This window comes from Trachypithecus francoisi, unplaced genomic scaffold (genome assembly GCF_009764315.1).
Source record: "Trachypithecus francoisi isolate TF-2019V2 unplaced genomic scaffold, Tfra_2.0 Lachesis_group10, whole genome shotgun sequence".
NCBI lineage: Eukaryota > Metazoa > Chordata > Mammalia > Primates > Cercopithecidae > Trachypithecus > Trachypithecus francoisi.
In genome coordinates, this window is record NW_022681455.1 from 82,359,515 (window position 1) to 82,380,809 (window position 21,295).

A 21,295-nucleotide genomic window follows, 5' to 3' on the forward strand; every position below is an offset into this window, starting at 1 on the left:
TTATGATGACTGCATGTAATGAGCATGGCAATGCAATGGGCGCTCCCTGAGGAGTCGCTGTCACAGGCATGCACCACTGCACCTGGCTGACCTTGAACGGGGCTGCCGTTATTACCTTTGGAATCCATAGAGAACCACCAACAACTTTTCATCATAGAACAACTTTGGGGCCAGACGTGGTGGCTCAAGCCTGTAATCCCAGCACTTTGGGAGGCCAAGATGGGCGGATCACGAGGTCAGGAGATCAAGACCATCCTGGCTAACACGGTGAAACTCCGTCTCTACTAAAAAATACAAAAAACTAGCCGGGCGAGGTGGCGGGCGCCTGTAGTCCCAGCTAATGTAGTCCCAGCTACTCGGGAGGCTGAGGCAGGAGAATGGCGTCAATCCGGGAGGCGGAGCTTGCAGTGAGCTGAGATCCGGCCACTGCACTCCAGCCTGGGCGACACAGCAAGACTCCGTCTCAAAAAAAAAAAGAAAAAAAAAAAGAACAACTTTGGCTGTAGTGACAGATACCCCAAGTAAAGCTGGTTGAAGAAAAACTGCCATTATAGGCCCACGCAGTGCTTCAGGTATGTCCAGATCCAGGAGTCTTTTTTTTTTTTTTTTGAGATGGTCTTGCTCTGTCTTCCAGGCTGGAGTGCAGTGGCGCGATCTTGGCTCACTGCAACCTCCACCTCCCAGGTTCAAGCGATTCTCCTTCCTCAGCCCCCTGAGTAGCTGGGATTACAGGCACATGCCACCACACCTGGCTAATTTTTGTATTTTTAGTAGAGATGAGGTTTCGTCATGTTGACCAGGCTGGTCTTGAGCTCCTGACCTCAGGTGATCCACCCGCCTCGGCCTCCCAAAATGCTGGGATTACAGGTGGGAGCCACCACACCGGGCCCAGTTCCAGGAATTCTAATGATACTGTTAGGAAGCTGGCTCTGTCCCTCTCCAGGCCACTCTCTCCTCCACATTGGCTTCATTCCTAGGTAGGCTTTCCAAGTGGTGGCTCCAGGCCTGCATTCGTCTAGCTTAATCACCGCCCGGAAGAGATGGAGCTTCTCCTGCCCAGCACTTCCTGCCTGGATCCCAGGGCTGCTCCTCATTGGCCCAGGCCGGGTCACAGGCCCATACCTGAGCCAATCACAATGGTCAGGGAAAGGATGGTGACCTTGGCCCAGGTCTAGGTCATGTGTTCAACAATCTCCAGGCCAGATGGGATCATTCACCTTAAATCCCAGGGAGACACTGAGCACAGTGGCTCATGCCTGTGATCCCAGCACTTTGGGAGGCCAAGGCAGGAGGCTCACTTGAGCTCAGGAGTTCAAGACCACCCTGGGCAACACAGTGAGACCCCCCATCTCTCCAAAAAAATAAAACATTATCCGGACATGGGGGCGTGCGTCTGTAGTCTCAGCTACTCAGGAAGCTGAGCTAGGAGGGTCACTTGAGCCCAGGAGTTCAAGGTTGCACTGAGGCATGATTGCATTACCGCATTCCAGCCTGGGCGACAGAGTGAGACCTCATTTCCAAAAAAGAAAAAACAGGCCAGGTGCGGTGGCTCACCCCTGTAATCCCAGCACTTTGGGAGGCCGAGGCGGGTGGGATCACCTGAGGTCAGGAGTTTGAGACCAGTCTGGCCAACATGCTGAAACCCATCTCTACTAAAAATACAAAAATTAGCCGGGTGTGGTAGTGGGGGTCTGTAATCCCAGCTACTCAGGAGGCTGAGGCGAGAGAATTGCTTGAACCCAGGAGGTAGAGGTTGCAGTGAGCCAAGATCGCGCCACTGCACTTCAGCCGGGGTGACAGAGGGAGACCCCCATTAAAAAAAAAAAAAAAAATTCTAAAACTACATGAAATGAGACTGGGAAAGGAGTGAATCGCTGAGGAAAGCCAGGGTGAAATTCCCAAAATAGGGGAAATGGATCCCGGTCAAGTAAAGGCAATAGATGCTCACCATGCCCTTGCTCCACAAGATGAGGTTCACAGACCAGCAGCATCAGAATCACACAAGAGCGGCTCAGAAATGCAAAGTCTCAGGCCACGTCCTAGGCGAACTGAGTCAGAACCCGCCCCACAGTAAAGTCTGCCGGTGAGTCACCTACCCATCAAAGTCTCAAAAGTGCTGTGCTGCATATTAACTTTTTCAGTTGCTTAGACGATTTTGTAAGTTCTGTTTTATTGAGAACCACAAAAGGTAAGAACTAAGAGAGTCCTCCCAGGTCATCAGGTCCCATCCCTTGGTCTACGGATGGCGAAACCATTGTCACAGCCAGCAGCTGCCATGTCCTGGGACTGTCTCATGGGGCAATGTGTCCTGAGCCTCAGCAGTGCCAGCCCAGGTCAGAAGGCCTCATTCAGAAGGGGGGTGTCCCAGCCACTGTCTGCTGTCACTCACAGCACCTGGCTGAGCCCCAATGAAGGATGGAGACCCACAGACACACACACAGACACAGACACACACACAGACATCTCCAAATCTCTGATTCAGACTTGCACACGGGCACACACAGATGCACGCTCAACACAGACACACGCAGGCCTTTATTCTATTACACAGAGTAGGGCTGGGGCCAGGGCAGGTCATTGTTGTCAGGCTGCGTCAGAAGGTGCAGAGCGTTCGGGGGACACAGGCCGAACCGCAAAGTGGTAATAAGTTACGGGGGGATTTCTCAGGCTGTTGTCAGGCTGGAGCAAGGGCAGGATGCCATGTGAGGACCCCAGAGCCACTTCCAGCTGTCCAGCTCCAGCCGTCCCAGACAAGCTTGGTTCCAGGACAGACTTGGCCTCCACTGAAACACACCAGGGCAGGGAAGGATACGGAACAGGAGGCTGATGGGGACCTGCAGGTACCCAGAGACAGAGGGACAAGCCGGAGGTAGGGTTGGGCAGGGGTCCTGGAGGGAGGGAATAGAGCCTGCGGGCCCAGGGCAAGGTGGGGACAGGGCAGGCCTCTCACCCAGGCCCTCAGTTCAGCTCCTGCAGATTCTCGTAATCTGGAGCCCCCTCTTCCTCCACTTCCTCCGCCTTCTGGGAACTCAAGGCGGCTGTAGGGGAGGGGAGGTTGGTCTCCAGCTTGCAAGCTGTCCCCCCAAGCCCAAGGCAGCCACCCCAGCTCCTGCCCCTCCCACAGCACACACCAGGCTCAGTCTTAGCCGCTCCAGGATGCAGCTCCTGGGACACATTCACATACTCCCGGCTGCCATCTGTGGAGACAGATCAGAAGGAGGGGCAGCCATGCAAAGGGGTCAGGAGGGCAAGAGAGCAGGGGGAGGCCCAGACAGAGGGGGCAGAGGGTGTGGGCAGTCCCAGGGTGGGGTCTGCTCACACTGAGAGCATGGTGGGGCGGCGGGGTGCAGGGGCAGGCACCGAGGAGCACCGTTCACTCACCTAGAGACGCTTCGGCGCTCTCCCCGCTCTCTGGAACGTTCACGTAATCATCAATGGACTCCACTGTGGGAAAGCCAGCCCCACCTCAGCACTGTGACCAGAGACCCTTGGCCACAGGTTCCCAGAGAACCCCCAACCTCAGTCATGCAGGCTCCCCAACGGTAGACCCCAGAGGCTCCCCACACAGCCACCCCCATTAGCCCCACAGAATGGAGAGAGGGCACTCCAGGCTGGCAAGGATGGTGTTGGTGATGGTGATGGTGGCCTAGCCAAGGGTGAGGGCTGTGGAGAGCAGGGGAGGAGGTCCACTTGACCGGGACTGAGGAGGGTTCACGAAGGGTCCGGCCCCAGCACAGCCCCTAGGCTGGGGAACAGGGACGGAGTGCGGCTCAGAGCAGTAGGAGTTTGGTGGCGTGTGTGAAGCGGACATGACACACTTGGCCCAGCAGGAACCTCCTCCTCCCTGACCCCCATCCCCGCCCGCCCCCTGCCAGCCACTGCCTGTGTCCCACTCCCATGTCAGCCCCTCATGGCGCCTGTCACCATCCATGTTATTTGGGGGTTTTTTGTTTGTTTTTGTTTTTCTTGAGACAGGGTCTCACTCTGTTGCCCAGGCTGGAATGCAGTGGTGCAATCTCGGCTCACCGCAACCTTGACCTCCCGGACTCAGATGATCTTCCCAGCTCAGCTCCTACCAGGCCAGGCTAAATTTTGGATTTTTTGTAGAGACAGGGTTTCCTTATGCTGCCCAGGCTGGTCTTGAACTCCTGGGTTCAAGTGACCCACCTGCCTCAGCCTCACCCAAAGTCCTGGGATCACAGGTATCGGCTACCATGCCTGGTTATTTGGGTCTTTTATTTTATTTATTTATTTGTTTTTGAGATGGAGTCTCCCTCTGTCGCCCAGAGGGCTGGAGGGCAGTGGTATGATCTTGGCTCACTGCAACCTCTGCCTCCCGGGTTTACGCCATTCTCCTGCCTCAGCCTCCTGAGTAGCTGGGACTACAGGTGCCCGCCACCACGCCCTGCTAATTTTGGTATTTTTAGTAGAGACAGGGTTTCACCGTGTTGGCCAGGTCGGTCTTGAACTCCTGACCTCAGGTGATCCACCCACCTCCCAAAATACTGGGATTACAGGCGTGAGCCACCACGCCCAGCCTATTTGGTTCTTTTATGTGTTTCATGTTTGTTTTTGAAGACCGCCCCGGTTCAATCCCAGCTCCAGTACTAACCAACCACATAACCTCAGCCAAGGGACCTTACCTCTCTATGCCCTAGTTTTCTCCTCTGTAAAATAGGGCCTGTGACACAACAGTGCTGTTAAACAGATAAACCCTGCATCACACAAAGGGGGACAACTGGAGCACAGGAGGGCGAGGGCAGGCCCGGGAGCTCCAGGGCGGTGAGGTTAGTGAGTAAACACATGTCAGACTCCTAGCAAGGCATGCAGGAGGCCCTCGGTGAATCTTAGCTATTTTATCTTTTTTTTTTTTTTTAAACACAAGGTCTCACTCTGTTACCCAGGCTGGAGTACAGTGGCATGATCTCGGCTCACTGCAACTTCCCCCTCCTGGGCTCAGGTAATCTGCCCATCTCAGCCTCCTGAGCAGCTGGGACTACAGGCATGTGCCACCATGCTTGGTTAATTTTTTTTTATGTTTTGTAAAGATGAGGTTTCACCATATTGCTCAGGCTGGTCTTGAACTCCTGGACTCAAGCAATCCTCCTGCCTCGGCCTCCCAAACTGCTGGGATTACAGGAGTGAGCCACCATGCCCAGCCAGCTATTTTATCAGGACAGTCTGCCTCTGTAACTGTTATATCCATAGCATTAGCCCAGCAGAGGCACGCAGTAAACGCTGAATGAATGGAAGAAAGAAAGAGAGAAAGAGAGAAAGAGAGAGAGAGAGAGAAAGAAAGAGAGAGAGAGAGAGAGAGAGAGAAAGAAAGAGAGAAAAGAAGTACTTGGATAGACAGTCTGGAGCTCAGGAGAGAGCAAACTGGGAATTTGGATGGCAAACACAGCCAGGGTGTAGAAGTGAAAGCCCAGGACAAGTACACACAGAGAGAGCAAAGCAACAGAAATCTAAAGAATGTCAGATATTGGGGAAAGCCCAGAGGATGTGACCAGGCAGGATGAGACCATAAGGAAGGGTGAAAAGCAGCTCAAAGGAAACAGGGCAGTGCAGGAAGCAGAAGAAAACTGACAAACACACACAGACATACAAGACAGCCTCTAATTAATATACTTAGAGATGTACAAGATGGTATTGCCTCCGTGAAACAAGAACAGAGGCTATAAAAAAAGAACAGTCAGAGAACAAGAGCTTCTGGATAGCAGAAATAAAATTGCAGTGGAAGGGCTGAAGAATAAAGTCAAGGAAATTTCCCAGATGATAAAAGGAAAGGACACAGAGATAGGAAAGAAGAGAGAGAAAGTTAAGAAAATCAGAACAGGGCCGGGCATGGTGGCTCACACCTGTAATCCCAGCACTTTGGGAGGCCAAAGTGGGAGGATCACTTGAGCCCAGGAGTTTAAGGCCAGCCTGGGCAACATAGCGAGACCCTGTCTCTACAGAAAAATGTTTTTGTTTTTTTTTTTTTTTGAGACGGAGTCTCGCTCTGTCGCCCAGGCTGGAGTGCAGTGGCCGGATCTCAGCTCACTGCAAGCTCCGCCTCCCGGGTTCACGCCATTCTCCTGCCTCAGCCTCCCGAGTAGCTGGGACTACAGGCGCCCGCCACCTCGCCCGGCTAGTTTTTTTTGTATTTTTTAGTAGAGACGGGGTTTCACAGTGTTAGCCAGGATGGTCTCGATCTCCTGACCTCGTGATCCGCCCGTCTCGGCCTCCCAAAGTGCTGGGATTACAGGCTTGAGCCACCGCGCCCGGCCCAGAAAAATGTTTTAAATAAGCTAGGTGTGGTGGCATGCGCCTGTGATCTCAGCTACTTGGGAGGCTGAGGCCGAGTAGCCTACTTGGGAGGATCACTGGAGCCTAGGAGTTCAAGGCTGCAGCGAGCTACGATTGCACCGTTGCACTCCAGCCTATCCCTAAAAAAATTAAATAATAAAAACAAATGCCTGACTCACTGGAGAAGGCACTGTCTCGGAGGCCAGGGGTGCTGAGTGCAGGAGCTGATGGGGCGGCAGTGCTAGCGGCCGGAGTGCTGTCGGGAAGCACCACCCTGAAAGGAAGTGGAAAGGGCCGGTGAGCGAGGGGGGATGCACAGCCTTAGCCCTAACCTCCCGCCTCCCACCTAGCCACTCACAGGTAGCCCGGATTGTGATAGTCGTCCTCATCCTCATCCTCATCCGCATCCTCACAGGCTGGTTCTGGGGGTAACGACACAGGAGTCAGCCTAGCCCAGGATGGGCCCCAGCCTCCCCACCCAACCCGGGCACCTCGGATCCCAGACGCACCCTCGTTCTCGTAGCTCGCCACACTGTTGGCTTCAAAGAGAGGGCGAGAGGGAGACTGAGTCAGCTTAGGCCAGGCCTATCTTCTGCCCAGCCCCGGCCTCCTGAGTGCTTCCCCACACTTACCACCATCGGAATCCTGCCTGGAAGATGGCGTCCGGTGGGAGCCCCCAAGGGGCTGTGGGGATCTTCTGGGAGTCAAAGGTGAGGGGTCATGCCTGAGGTGGGACTCAGGGGGCAACAGCAGTTGCAAAAGGGAAAGGGGCCCCCAATCCAAAAAAGTGAGGGGGTGGAGAGTAGAGTTTGGAAGGATAAGGGCTGAGCAGCTACTCACGGGATGGGGAGCAGGTCTGGCTGGTTCAGGGGTGGGTAGGAGGTGACAGGCGGGTAGGCAGGTGGCCAGGGGGCGACTGTGTCTGAGGACACAGAACCAAGTTGAAAGAAGGACTCCAGACATCGTCAAGGCCTCAAAGAACAGACTAAGCCCCTGAAACCCCCGCACCCTGGACAGGCCTGGGGGAGCCATCTCCCCTCCTCCCAGCTCAGGTCAAGGCCATGTGGGCAGCCCCAGGGCAGTGGGGGAAGGCTGAAGGTTCACGCTCACTCCCACACCAGGGAACCCTCTCCCTGGAACCTGAGGTAGGGGATCCTCCTTGTACTCACGAGGCCGTTTGATCTGGATGCCCCTTGGATACAAACTGGTAAAGGAGACACAGCTTGGGGATGGGGCTGGGAGAAGCCCCAGCCCTGCCCCGCCATGGGGTGTGGAGGGTCTGAGACCCAGGGCGGCCAGGGCGGACTCACCTATCTGAGGATGCGCTGTCGTAGGAGCCTGGGAAAGACAGGGCTGGTGAGGCAGGAACAGGGGGTGCTTAGGGCAGAAGGTGCTGGGGTCCAGGGACTCTCAGACATGCTGGGATCAGGACAGAGGCAGGGACAGAGCCAGGATAGACACAGAGGCTGGAAGTGGATGAGGATCCCGTTGGTGTGCCTGGGCCCCAGGAACCCCCACCAGTTTCCCACTCACCTGGCAATCTGTGGCAGTGCACACACAGTGCCATCAACACGGCCAGGATGGGCAGCAGCAGGAGCCCCAGCACGCTGGGGACAAGGATGGCCTCCTCCATCTGCAGGGGAGCTCGGAGCAGGCCAGCTGCACCCCCAGGCCCCTCAAGGGCAGACCCAAGGCCAGACAAAGACGGGGTGAGGACCGGGTGAGGACCAGGCCCAGCAGGGGGCAGGGGGAAGGTAGGCACCAGGTGATGGGAGAGCCCAGGAGGAGGCGGCTGTGCCCTCCCCGGGGCTCCCGGGATGGGTCCCCTCTTTTACTGGGCTGAGTGGGCGTCCAGCTGGCTGTGGAAAGTCCCTGCTCCCAGGGTGGTCAGACCAGGGCCTGGGCTGAAGTCGGGGGATCCAGCCACCCCTGCGTCCCAGCCCTACCTGCCCCTCCTCAGCGCCCGCCTCTCCGTGCCCGCCCTCCCACCCGCCTGCGGCAGGAAGCTGTGGTGAGCGCCGGGCGAGGGCAGGAAATCATCGAGCTCTCAGCCGGCTGCACCCGCCCCCTTCCCACCCCACCCCACCAGTGGGGAGGGGGCAGGAGGAGGCCCGGGAGCCACCCCAGGCACTCACCAAGGGCCTGCTGGTCCCCCTGGATGGGGACAGCCACCTGCCAGCTGGCAGTCATGGCCTTTACATCCAGGACCCAGGGAGGCAGCAAGCAGGGAGGCCCTGAGAGTGGGAATTCTGGGGTACAAAGGGCAGCGCCCACCCCCACCTCAGCCAGGCCTGCGGGGCAAGGGACAGGCTCCAGAGAAGCAGGGGCGTGACTCACAGTCACACTGAGCCAGCTCACTGGGAGGAGAGCAGTCGCCCATCTCAGTCACCCAGCCTAGAAGGGCAGAGACTCACCCAGAGCCCCAAGGAATGACCCACAGTCTTCGGGAGCCCTGGGGTGAAGACGGGGTGCAAGATCAGAGGCCACCCAGAGAAAGACGAGAGCAGGCACCTGGGGTCTGGCTACAAATTTTATTCCGTTACAAATAGCACCGAGCCCCTGGGGCTGCCCCTGTGGAGGGGGATCCCCCTCCTGGACCCCCACCTCCTCCCTTGAGCTGCCCATGTAGTGTCTGGGAGCTGGGACACGGCCCAGGGTCCCTCTGGAAGCTGGGCCAGGACAAGAGGTTAGGCCCAGGCCCTTCGTGGGGTGGGCCCAGGGCCAGCTGCGGCAGATGTGCAGGCAGGTGAGCGGCGGCCTCTCAGATGAGCACGCTGGCCACGGGCACGCGGGTGGAGCGGCCCCGCTGGGGCACCACAATCTGGTCGTCTGTGGGCCCTGCTTCGTGCAGCAGGCCTGCGGGGGGAGGGTCAGAGCCAGGGTGAGCTGGATGGACAGACAGACAAAGCCAGAGAAGGGCAAACAGGCAGCGGGAAATGGATGGGGCAGTCACAGAGCCACCCGAGGGGTGGATGCAGACTGGAGGCCAAACAAGGCGAGAGCTGTGCACTTAGCTGCCAGGTGCACAGGAGTGGGCAGACAGATGGACGGACAGACAGGCAGATCAAGAAACTGGCCCGGACACAGCTCCTAACTGACCCTGCACGTGCAGCTGCGCCCGCCGGCGGTCGCCCTCAATGAAGATGGCGGTGCCCAGGAAGGCTGCACCACCCAGTGCCCCGACAAACGCGCAGAGCATGAGCGAGAACTGCAGAGCTCGGAACTCGGACAAGAAGGAGGGGGGCCAGTTCCGGCGCAGGCGGTCAGAGATCTGCAGGGAGAGGAGACAGGAAAGCCTGGGAAGTCAGCCTCACAGATGAGCCAGGGAGGGCGTGCCCCTGAGCTCCAGGGAGAAAGACAAGTGGAGCCCAGGAAAGGGAAGGAGGTTTGAGCCAGACGCAGTGGCTCATGCCTATCATCCCAGCTACTCGGGAGGCTGAGGTAGGAGGATCGCTTGAGCCCAGGAGGTCAAGGCTGCAGTGAGCCGTGATCGTGCCACTACACTGCAGCCTGGGCAACAGAGTGAGGTCTTGTCTCAGGAAGAAAAGAAAAAAGAAAGGAGGAGTTTGGACCACCAGGGTGAGGTCCCTGGCCTTACTGGTAGAAATATTCAAAGACAAAATCTTTCTCCTCCAGTTGACAATGGAAGGTGAGAAGTGCCCAGCGCACAGGACACAGACACTTCACTAGGGCCAGGCTGTCTGATCCAGCCCAGGCTCAGGCCACCAGCCAGGTCTGGAAATGGAAGTTCCCCTACCCTGTGCCAGCCAAGAAACAATGCTCACCAGGCCAATGAGGTAGGGGCTCCCAGCGTCGCCCAGCAGGTGGGACAGCACGATCTGGAAGGCCTCGGCGGTGGAGCGTCGGGTAGGGATCACCACGTACTGTGGAGGAGTTGGTGGAGTTCAGTGGGTGCTCTGGGCTCCAGGAGGCAGGAGGCAGGGGGCCAGGAGACCATCAAGGGTCCGCCTAGGCCGGGGTCAGAGGTGGGCCTGGGGTTGAGGTCACAGGGCAGGCCAGGGGTCTGCCACAGATGTTATTTTTTATAGAAGGTAGGTTGAGGCTGGGCTTAGAGGGGTAAAGGCAACACTCCTGACCCCAATCCTGCTCTCATCAGCCTCTGGGCTGACACTGGAGCTGCCCAGCGACTCACCAGAAGAATGTCAGCCACGATGGCCCAGTTCATGGACAAGAGGGTCTCTCCAATGAAGATGAAAATCTGTGGAGAGAGGGTGGGGGGTTCATGGCAGTAAGGGCAAACACATGGAAAGCTGACCATGTCCCAGCTCATCTATTAACTAATTTAATCCTCACAACACCCCAGTGAGACAGGTGCTACTGATATTCCCACTTTACACATGACGAAACTGAGCACAGAGAGGTTAAGTTACTTGTCCAATGTCACACAGCTGGGAAGGCCAGAGCTGTGATTCAAAACCAGGCATTCCACCTCGAGTGGCCATTACACTGACTGCTCCTCCACCCTGGACCCACGCCATCCCCCTTGACACCTGCTGGCTACTCACATAAGTGGCCACGATGCTACCACGGGCGCAGGCAAGGGACAGGAAGAGGAAGGGTGCAGAGCCCAGGAGGCCAGCGGCACAGACCAGGGGATCAGCCCGAGGATTGGAGTGGCGGAGCCGGCGGCTGATCTCCACGCCCAGGCCCACGCCCAGGACTCCGGTGAGGCAGGTGATGAGCCCAAAGATGAGACTGAGGGTGAGGGAAGGGAATGGGGGTTTGTCTCTCTGCCTGCCAAGCCCCCTACACTGTCCATCCTAGCCACCCTCACAACCAAGGTCCCTACAGACACATGGTTCGCACAGCCCTAAGTGGCAGACATCATCCCATCACTTATTTGCCAGACCAGGAAATGGGAGATTCCAGGAGAGCAGGCAGCTTGTGAAGTCAGGAGTCAAACTCCCTGCCTGGGTCTGAGCCACAGATGCTCTTCACTCCAGCCCTGCCACCCGCAGGCCCCCCGGCATAGCCCCATCTGGGCACCTGTCAGAGGAAGAGCAGGAGTCTCCGGGAAGGCAGGGTGGGGTCTCCCCAAGGACCACGCGGGAACGCAGCAGGAATGCCGGAGCCCACAGAGCCAGGGAGCCCGTGACAAAGGCCACAGCAGTGAATCCCAGGGAAGACAGGACGAAACTAGGACTGCAGATAGTTGGGAGGGAGAGAGTAAGACCCCACGGAGGTGTCGAGGGTGGAGGGGACCTCTCTTCTCCCTTCCTGGCTTATTTTAGTAAGGTCACAACACCATGTGCAGAGGCGGTTCTGGCTCCCAGGATCTGGGCCTGTAATTCAAGCAGCTGCCACAAGGGGGCAGTAGCGAACGAATGAATTCCTGGCCTTGGGGTGTGGCCAGGAACAGGAACATTCCCACTTAAACTTCAAACCAGACGCCAGGGGGGCCTCAGATGGTGGTCTAGGGTGGGAATAAACTCACTTTCTTGCCAGAGCCCTCAGATCTGCCCACCACGAGGTGGGGTTCAGGGGTGGCGAATCTGAGTGGCGCTCCACAGCTCCCCTTGGCGGCTCCCGCACTACCAGGAACAGCAGCAGAACGGCCACCACTCCTAGACCCGGTGTCACCTGGGAGACAGAAGGCTTCAGGATAGGCACAGGCAGAGACACATTTAAGCCCTGGGCTGGGGGAGAGTGTGGGGTGCAATAACTCCAGCCTGAGACCTAAAATACCCAGTTAAGTACCTGCTCCAAGAAGCCAAACCTGCAATTTAGGGGAAGGGGGCTGCCACTAGAGTCCACCCTATTTTTGCAAGCCTAGCTTTGCTTCCTTTTTGGTAATTTTCTTGTGGGAAACCAGTACCCCTACTTCTCTCAATCCACTTGGTTTAAATAGGTTCCCAGGCTTGGCCAACAAGAAGACTGTTAACCACCCCAGCCTCGGTGACAGATTCCGCAGAGGGCACGTGACACATGTTCATCTAGTCAGACACCATCCTGGAAACATGGCCCCAGGGTCCAAGGTGCCAATGTTGCTAAATGGAAAGATAATCATCTGGAGCTCTCACATCCTTAAGAATGATGTTAACACAGAGGAAAGTAAAGCTCAGAAGAGAAGGGCAGAGTAGGAGCCCTGGATCCAGCTTTACCTGACTGAAACTCACCTGGGACTTTCAGGAAAAAAGTCAAGACAGCCCCTTTAGGGGGCTTACAGTTTTACAATGGGCTTCCGTCACCTGCACGCAAGAATTCTGTCTAGCACATGGCTTCCAGGTAAGGGCAGCCAGCCTCCTGCAGGCTCAGCAGAATGAGTGCTACCTCAAAAAAGGGGTGTTTGGAGCCAGGCGCATGGCTCACACTCGTAAGCCCAGCACTTTAGGAGGCCGAAGCAAGAGGATTGCTTGAGGCCAGGAGTTCAAGACCAACCTTGAACTGGGCAACATACAAAGACTCCGTCTCTATAACAAAAAAAAATGTGCGTGTGTGTGTGTGTGCAATGACATGATCTCTGCTCACTACAACCTCTGCCTCCCGCGTTGAAGTGATTCTCCTGCCTCAGCCTCCCGAGTAGCTGGGATTACAGGCATGCATCACCATGCCCGGCTAAATTATGCATTTTTAGTAGAGACAGGGTTTCGCCATGTTGGTCAAGCTGGCCTCAAACTCCTCACCTCAGGTGATCCACCCACCTCAGCCTCCCAAAGTGCTGGGATTACAGGCGCAAGCCACCACACCTGGCAAAATTTTTTTTTTTGAGACGGAGTCTTGCACTGTCGCCCAGGCTACAGTGCAGTGGCGCAATCTCAGCTCGCTGCAACCTCTGCCTCCTGGGTTCAAGTGATTCTACTGCCTCAACCCCCCGAGTAGCTGGGATTACAGGCATGCACTACCACACCCAGCTAATTTTTGTATTTTTAGTAGAGACAGAGTTTCACCGTGTTGGCTAGGCTGGTCTTGAATTCCTGACCTCAAGTGATCCACCTGCCTCAGCCTCCCAAAGTGCTGGGATACAGGTGTTAGTCACCACACCCAGCCTACAAAGAGAAAAAGTTTTTTTAATTAGCCAGGCATGGTGGCGGGCACCTATAGTCCCAGCTACTTGGGAGGCTGAAGTGGGAGGATCACTTGAGCTCAGGAGTTCCAGGCTGCAGTGAGCTATGATTGCACCACTGCACTGCAGCCTGGATGACACAACAAGATCCTGTCTCTTAAAAGAAAAATGGACAGTGGGAAGGGGTCCAAAGGTAGGACACGGGGATCAGGGAGAATGTCACTAACTTACCCCCAGGCCAAGACCAGACTCACCCTCAGAGCCCAGTGCCAGTCCCCAGCCATATCCTTCACTTTGGAGCCTGCAATGTAGCCCAGACCACTATGGGAGGGAGAGAGAGGAAAAAGGGGGGACAGCCAGTCAGTCCAGTCCTCCACGCCAGGCCCTTCTGCCTTCCCCCAGGCCCCAGGCCTGCTCACCTGCCCACCGGAATGGCAAAGTAGAAGATGCTGAGCATCCGGCTCCGCTGGTCGGCCACAAAGAGGTCGGCAATGAGAGTGGGCGCAATGGTGGAATAACTGGCCTCCCCGACCCCCACCAGGCCCCGGGTCAGGAGGAGCAGCCAGAAATGCTGAGGAGAGAGACCGGGGAGAGGTGGCACCCCAGCCTGCAGCCAGCCTCCGGGCTACCTTACCAGCCCGCTCCCAAGAGGCAGCAGGGATGGCGGGAGATGCCTGGGTTTTAGAATCACACAGACCTGAGCTTGCATCCTGGCTCCACCACTTACTAGCTGCGATTTGGGGAAAATAACTTAACCTCTCTGAGCCTCAGTTCCTCATCTGCAAAAGGAGGATAACAACAACTTTTCACAGAGCTATTGCAAGGACTAGACAATAAAAGGTCTAAATAAGACAACCCCTGCTTGCCTGGTAGGGGAAAGTTTTTTAATTTTTTGTAAATGAATAATGACCTTAGATGGGAGTTTATGTGTCTACCAAAGACACCTGAAGCTAAGGACGGGTCCGGTCACCCAAGGAAAGTACATAGGTTCTGGGGCTGAGGATAGAGTTCCGGGATGGAGTGAGAACAGGCAGAGGAGACTTCAAAGGAACAAAGAAGCAATAGCCAGGGAGGCAGGAGGAAAACCAGAAAAGTGTAGCATCGCAAAGGTAGGAGAGAGTTTCAGGAAGGAAGAATGGGTCAATAGCGCCAGAAGCTCTCAGGAGACCTCGCACGAACAGGACCAGGAAGTTGGAGCTGTGTTTAGCAACCAGGAGGCCACTGTTGACTTTGGCAAGAGCAGGGTCCATGAAGTGGTGGGAGTAGAAGTTAGCGGCAGCGCTCGAGGGGTGAGCAGGCGTGAGGAAGTGCAGGCAGAGTGACAGCATCTCTCTGGCCGCTCTTTCACCCACACTGGCGCCACGCTCTTAGGGCCCTTCAGGAAGTCTGATCAGGAAGGAGAGGAGGGAGAGAGGGCAGGCCAGGTAGGGTTTGGAGTGTTTAGGTATGGAGTAGAAGGAGTCAGTGGTCAAGGGAAGAGGGGATGATGGACAGAGAACGCTCTGGAAGAAGAGGGGAGAGGGTGGGGTGGGGCAGGTTAACTCAGGCAAGGAAGGGTATAAAATGGCATGGACCAGGGAAACTGCAGGAGTCCCTGAGGCCCAGTCTGCCATGGCTCCAAGGAGCAGCAGCAGAGACTGACAGGGAGTGGGTGTGGGCAGAAGCGGGAGCCAGCTCGGGGCCTCACCTCTCCGGGGATGAAGGATGACCCCAGTGTCACCAGGGACCAGAAGGCAATGCCCCCGCACATGAGATACTTCCGATTGTACCTGTCACCCAGGTAGCCAAACACAGGTGCCAACACCATGTAACTGGAGATGAACACTAGGGGGAAGGAGAGAGTCACAGCTCAGTCCAGGTACCCCTACCTCCCACTCCCACCCCAGCTGGAACCACTAAAGCACAAGAGATGTCCACCTTCTCCTCACGGAATTCACAACACCCCCACATCCCAGCCTGAAGCCCATCAGAGCTTCCTGCCAGGCGGACACTCCAGCTCCATCCTGAACACCTTTCCAAATTTCCCATTGTACAATGGATGGTCCCACTACTTGTCAATTCCTCCCACCTAGCCAAGACAAGCTCCAAACTCCATATATACCATGGCTCACAATGCCCCCTTCCGATCTAGCCCCTCCTACCTCTCCAAACTCATGGTCAGCCTTTTTCTCTTCCTCTCTCTGCATCCCAATGGCCCAATTGTCAAGGTCAATACCACTAGGGGTTTGCGCACCTGCTGTCTCCTCTATCAAGGACGTTCTCTCCTCTCCCCTGAAACTTCACAGAGCATAGTTCCTTCAGGTTCCAGCTCAGACACTTGCCCAGGGCCAAGGGTCAAGCATGCCCAGGTGAGCATACATCCAGTCCCTGACTCTCACATTTACTGTTTTCTCTTATTTTTTTTAGACAAAGTCTCGCTCTGTTGCCAAGCTGGAGTGCTGTGGCATGATCTCGGCTCACTGCAACCTCCGCCTCCTGGGTTCAAGCAATTCTCCTGCCTCAGCCTCCCAAGCAGCTGGGACTACAGGGGCATGCCACCAGGCCCAGCTAATTTTTGTATTTTTAGTAGAGATGATGTTTCACCATGTTGGTCAGGATGGTCTCAGTCTCCTGATCTCATGATCCGTCAGCGTCAGCCTCCCAAAGTGCTGGGATTACAGGCATGAGCCACAGTGCCTGGACTATTTTCTGTTACATAACACCTATCCCTATGGGAAAACTGTCCCACTTTAGTTTAGGGTTTTACTGACTATTGCTCCCTCATGCATAGCATACCATCAGCTCCCAAGGCAAGGTCCTTGCCTGTATTGGCCATGACTGTGCTTCTTTCACTCACTTAACCCACAGCCTAGTGCAAAATAGGTGCTCAATAAGCATGTGCTGAATTAAAAAGTGAATAAATGCGGCTGCCTAGAAAGAGCTGCTGCTCTAACTCAACACTTCTTCAGAGATTTGAAGACTTTGCCCTATGATCCCCTTCTCATTGCTCCAGACTTCGCCTCAAATACCTCCAGTTCCTCATTGGCCTGGAGTAAAGAAAAGAACACTGCAAGACCTGGTTTCAAATTCCTGTTCCACCTCCAACTGGTGGTGTGACTCTGGGCAAGTCTTAACTCTTCTCCAAGCCTCAGTTTCTTTATAAGCTGTAGATATCACTACCTACTTCCTTTATAAAACAGGAACAATAACACCTATTTTTGGCTGATGGAAGGATTAAAAGACAAGGAGCGTACAAGTTCTTAGCAAAGTCCTACAGATGTAATCATCACTTCCTCCAGGCCTGGCACACAATGAGTACTCAGAAATGGTTGAGAAATGAAGGAAGGAAGGAAGAAAAAGAGGGCTTGACTCTAGCTTTGCCTCTCCCACAAGCCCCAGAGTTGTGAACAAGTAAAACGCACCTCTCCCCATTCCAGACACCCTCTCCTGCCTTTATTTATTTATTTATGAGATGGAGTCTCGCTCTGTCATCCAGGCTGGAGTGCAGTGGTGCGATCTAGGCTCACTGCAACCTCTGCCTCCTGGGTTCAAGTAATTCTCTTGCCTCAGCCTCCCAAGTAGCTGGGATTACAGGCGCCCGCCACCAAGCCTGGCTAATTTTTGTATTTTTAGTAGAGATGGGGTTTCGTCATGTTGGCCAGGCTGGTCTTGAACTCCTAACTTCAAGTGATCCACTCATCTTGGCCTCCCAAAGTGCTGGGACTACAGGCGTGAGTCACTGCACCCTACCCTCCTGCCATTATTTACTGGGTGTCTACCATCTGCCAAACACTGCGCTAGGCCCTTCACAGGCAATCTTTCAGTTAATCTTCACATCAGTCCTAAAAGATGATTTGTGTTATTACTCATTCCATCTTATAGACAAGGAAAATGAGGCTTAGAGAGGTTGAGTGCCTTGCCTACCATCACACAAGAAGTGGAAGAGCTGAGATTTAAACCCAGGTCTGTCTTCACCTGGGTAAACTTATACTTAGTTATACTAAACTGACTCCCTCTTTAAATGTAGTGCCCCGGCTGACCCCCGAGCGACATCAGGGCCATCACCTCCCCTCTCTGGCCACAAAACCTCCATTAATGAGCCCCCAGGCAGGAAAGCATGTGGTCCCAGTTGGGACAGAACAGAAAGAGGAGCGGCTGTGTGACCAGGAGGTGTCCCCACTCACCGGTCTGGATAAGCCCAGAGCTACTGTCCCCGATGTTGAAGAACTGCTCGATATCGGGAAGGACGCCTGAGAAGGAAAAAATTCAGGATGGTCCAGCAAAGCAGCGCCACCCTGGGGACCCTGGCTCCCCTCTCCTAGACTACCTTCCTCCCAGAAGTGAGTCCCTACCAGCCACGGTGAAGCGGTCCATGTAGTTCAGGAGATTGATGTAGCACAGCACCGCCACTATGAGAGCCGAATGGCCGGGAGACAGGCCGGTGATGCGCTGCAGCCCCTCCTGGTCCGGGACCTCGGGCTCCTCGGACTTCGGGTTCCCCATGGACCCTGGCAACCCCGGGTTGCCAGGCACTGGCCCGTCGTCCGGGTCATCCGCCTGGCTGAGGAAGGGCGCGGTGTCGGACCCGGCCATGGTCCCGGGGGGCCGCGCCCGCCCGCGCTCCGGTCCCACCGACGATCCCACCTGCGAGGGGAGGAGGCTGGAGAAAGGAGGATAGACTGAACCCAGGCGAGGGAAGTGCGCCCAGAGACGGGGAGCTTGCCCCGAAGCACAGAGCACGACTGAGAAGGGACCCGGGCCCTGTCACGCCTCCCCGTCTCAGTAGACACACAGAGCGGAGGGGACGTGCGGAATACACGTGATGTTGGGGACAGGAGCGGGCTGAAGAGGGCACGATCCCGCGCTGAGGCCACCCCTCACCCGGGATAGGAGCCCGCTGCACTTGCTGTCGCTCAGCCCCGGCGCTGCACCACGGCAGCCGCCATGTTGCTCAAAGCCGGTCATGTGACGCGGGAGCCGGGGTGGAGGGGTCCCCACGGGCAAGCGCTCGACACGTGACCTGCCATCTGACTACGGAAGCTTCTTGGGCGTTCTGCCCGGGCTCACACGTCCTGTGACGGCCGACCGGTCACTGGAGTAACCAGGAGTCTTCCCAGATCCTGCGGTCCCTGGAGCGTCAAAAAGGGCGTGTCGGTGACTTGGTGGAGTCGCCTGCCCTTCCGAATTTCAGCTGTCTTATCTGGAACTCCCACGTGGCAGACTCTTTCTTCATCAAACGGGATAATGGGGTCTCAAAAGGTTTTGGAAGCAGTAGATACCTCTAAAAGCCAAGGAGCAGCCCTAGTTCTCGGGAACCATCCTCTCTTCCTCCCAGGGTCTGGTTGGAGGCTTTTTACGCTCAGTAAAGGATGGATGGATGGATAGATGGATGGATGAAGCTTGAGCAGCACGATGGATGGAGGGATGGAGGGATGGAGGGACGGACGGACGGACGGAGCTGAGCAGCGCCCCGCCCTTTGTTGAGATTCTCCAACCCTGCTAGCCTTGTAAACTCCCGAGCCTTCACCGTGGACACTTAAATACCTATTAAAGGAAGCGTCTCCACCCGCCCCTCCTGGAGCATGTTTTTCCTCACTCCAGTCGGGATTGCAGCCCTTCAGCGGAGCCTCCGGTGGGCTTTTGTAAGGCAGGCAGGGACTCCGAGCCTAAGGAGACTCCCGCTACAGGACTGGGGTCAAAGGGATGACTTGGAGTGATTCTTTAGTGGCACCCTATAATCTCCAAGGTACATCTAATAAACAGGCACTCTAAGTAAAATTTGTATAGTTCCGTGCAAATACAGCTTGAAGACCCAGCTTTCAACCAGCCCTTAAAGCCCCTCTACTGAAATTCTGGAATCTCGTGGGGAGAGCATCCCCCCCACCCCAAAACGCCTTATTAGAAATTATTTCGAGTCCGAATACCCATAATCGGCTTTGCCCCCCATATTAGGTGCCTCGTGTTTCAGAACCTTAAGCTTGGTTTCCCCTGGCGGACAGGAACTTCAGGTTACAGCCATTTAATTCCCTCAACAAAATATTATTGAACATCTATATGCCTGGCATTTTACCAGGTTTCAGGGAAAGGCCGACTTACTCGCTTCCCTCGTGGAGCTTATCTAGAGAGTGATACACATTGTAAATTGCACCTGTGAAGTGAAAGGGCAAGCCACAGTTTGAATTAAAATATTTACAGAGCATCTATCTGCCAAAGGACTTGTATCCATGTAAAGAACTCTTTTTTTTTTTTTGAGACAGAGCCTTGCTCTGTCACCCAGGCTGGAGTTGGAGTGCAGTGGCAGGATCTCGGCTCACTGCAACCTCCACCTCCCGGGTCCAAGCGATTCTTGTGCCTCAGCCTCCCAAGTAGCTGGGATAACAGGCACACGCCACCACGCTCGGCTAATTTTTTGTATTTTTGGTAGAGATGGGGTTTCACCAGGTTGGCCAGGCTGATCTTGAACTCCTCACCTCAAGTGATCTGCCTGCCTTAGCCTCCCACCATGCTGGGATTACAGGGGTGAGCCACCTTGCCCAGTGTCATTTTAATTTTTATGTTTGTAGAGATGAGTTCTCGCTCTGTTGTCCAGGCTAGTCTGGAACTCCTGAACTCAAGCAATCCTCCTGCCTCATCCTCCCAAAATACTAGGACTACAGGTGTGAACCACTGCACCCGGCTCTTTTGTCCATTTTAAAAATTGTGTTTTTGGCCAGGCACAGTGGCCCATGCCTGTAATCCTAGCACTTTGGGAAGCTGAGGTGGGAGGATCACTTCAGCCCAGGAGTTCAAGATCAGCCTGGGCAACAAAGCGAGACTCATCTCTACAAAAAACTAAACAAATAAAAATTAAATATACATTTTCCATATGACCCAGCAATTCCACTCCTAGGTAGCTATCAATGAGAAATGAAAACGTGTCCAAACAAAAACCTGTATATGAATATTCATAAACGCATTATTCATAGTAGCCCCCAAATGAAAAGCATCCACATGTCCATCAACGGGGCATAATCTATTCATACAACGGGAATAGCTTAGCCATGAAAAGGAATGAACTGTCAGAGACATTCGGACCAGAGTGACTCCATCTTGAGTAAGGTTAGGAAAATAAGGCTGGGACTTGCTGGACTGAATTCCAGAAAGTAAGGCATTCCTAGACTGGAGATGTTTATGGTTAAGGAAACAAATTAATAATGTTTACTAAGCCAGGGGCGGTGGCTCATGCCTGTAATCCCAACACTTTGGAAGGCTGAGGCAGGTGGATCACAAGGTCAGGAGTTCCAGACCAGCCTGGTCAAGATGGTGAAACCCCATCTCTACTAAAAATACAAAAAAAAAAAAAATTAGCCGGACATGGTGGTGGGTGCCTGTAATCCCAGCTACTTGGGAGGCTGAGGCAGAGAACTGTTTGAACCCAGGAGGGTTCATGAGCCGAGATCATGCCACTGCACTTCAGCCTGGGCAACCGTGTGAGACTCAAAAAAAAAAAATTAGCCAAGCATGGTGGCACACACCTATAATCCCAACTACTCAGGAGGCTAACGCAGAAGAATCACTTGAACCTGGGAGGCGGAGGTTGCAGTGAGCTGAGAGAGCACCACTGCACTCCAGCCCAGGCAACAAGAGCAAAGTTCCATCTCAAATAATAATAATATAATAATGTTTACTAAACAGACCCAGACTTGGGAGTGTCCAGATATCCCAATATATGGAGAACAAACGCATTCCTAATTTTGCTTTAAAGATAAGAATATTGATTCTTGCTAAATATAGTAATTACAATTAGCCGGGCGCAGTGGCTCATGCCTGTAATCCCAGCACTTTGGGAGGCCAAGGCAGGCGGATCAGGAGGTCAGGAATTCAAGACCAGCCTGGCCAACATGGTGAAACCCCCATCTCTACCAAAAATACAAAAATTAGTTGGGCATGGTGTTCCCGTAATCCCAGCTACTTGGGAGGCTGAGGCAGGAGAATTGCTTGAATCGGGACCCAGGAGGCGGAGGT

At 54.8% G+C, this 21,295-nt stretch overlaps 2 protein-coding genes across 16 annotated transcripts; both read right to left on the reverse strand.

Annotated features, from left to right (window-relative positions):
* Nucleotides 1-2,152: 2,152 nt before the first annotated feature.
* Nucleotides 2,153-8,322, reverse strand: LAT (linker for activation of T cells). 4 transcript variants are annotated; one of them, XM_033217937.1, is made up of 12 exons: nucleotides 7,822-8,322; nucleotides 7,599-7,626; nucleotides 7,458-7,492; nucleotides 7,129-7,210; nucleotides 6,921-6,982; nucleotides 6,798-6,827; nucleotides 6,647-6,710; nucleotides 6,468-6,562; nucleotides 3,382-3,444; nucleotides 3,132-3,197; nucleotides 2,951-3,038; nucleotides 2,153-2,783 (listed from the first exon to the last, which is right to left on the reverse strand). In XM_033217937.1, the coding sequence occupies exons 1-11, from the start codon at nucleotides 7,919-7,921 to the stop codon at nucleotides 2,959-2,961; spliced, it is 705 nt and encodes a 234-aa protein (XP_033073828.1). In that variant the 5' UTR covers nucleotides 7,922-8,322; the 3' UTR covers nucleotides 2,153-2,783; nucleotides 2,951-2,958. The 4 variants fall into 4 exon arrangements, with proteins under 4 accessions (XP_033073828.1, XP_033073827.1, XP_033073826.1 ...); XM_033217936.1 differs by having other exon boundaries at nucleotides 6,921-6,985; XM_033217935.1 differs by having other exon boundaries at nucleotides 6,647-6,827.
* A 116-nt stretch (nucleotides 8,323-8,438) lies between these two features.
* Nucleotides 8,439-19,453, reverse strand: SPNS1 (sphingolipid transporter 1 (putative)). 12 transcript variants are annotated; one of them, XM_033217925.1, is made up of 13 exons: nucleotides 18,102-19,078; nucleotides 17,644-17,951; nucleotides 17,476-17,541; nucleotides 15,000-15,136; nucleotides 13,732-13,883; nucleotides 13,567-13,633; nucleotides 11,744-11,889; nucleotides 11,296-11,451; nucleotides 10,815-11,004; nucleotides 10,442-10,507; nucleotides 10,074-10,172; nucleotides 9,388-9,559; nucleotides 8,801-9,144 (listed from the first exon to the last, which is right to left on the reverse strand). In XM_033217925.1, exons 1-13 carry the CDS (start codon nucleotides 18,254-18,256, stop codon nucleotides 9,050-9,052), a joined length of 1,809 nt encoding a protein of 602 aa, XP_033073816.1. In that variant the 5' UTR covers nucleotides 18,257-19,078; the 3' UTR covers nucleotides 8,801-9,049. The 12 variants fall into 12 exon arrangements, with proteins under 12 accessions (XP_033073812.1, XP_033073813.1, XP_033073818.1 ...); XM_033217929.1 differs by having other exon boundaries at nucleotides 17,644-17,935; nucleotides 18,173-19,076; XM_033217921.1 differs by lacking the exon at nucleotides 9,388-9,559 and having other exon boundaries at nucleotides 8,439-9,144; nucleotides 18,102-19,127.
* Between the last annotated feature and the right edge of the window lie 1,842 nt (nucleotides 19,454-21,295).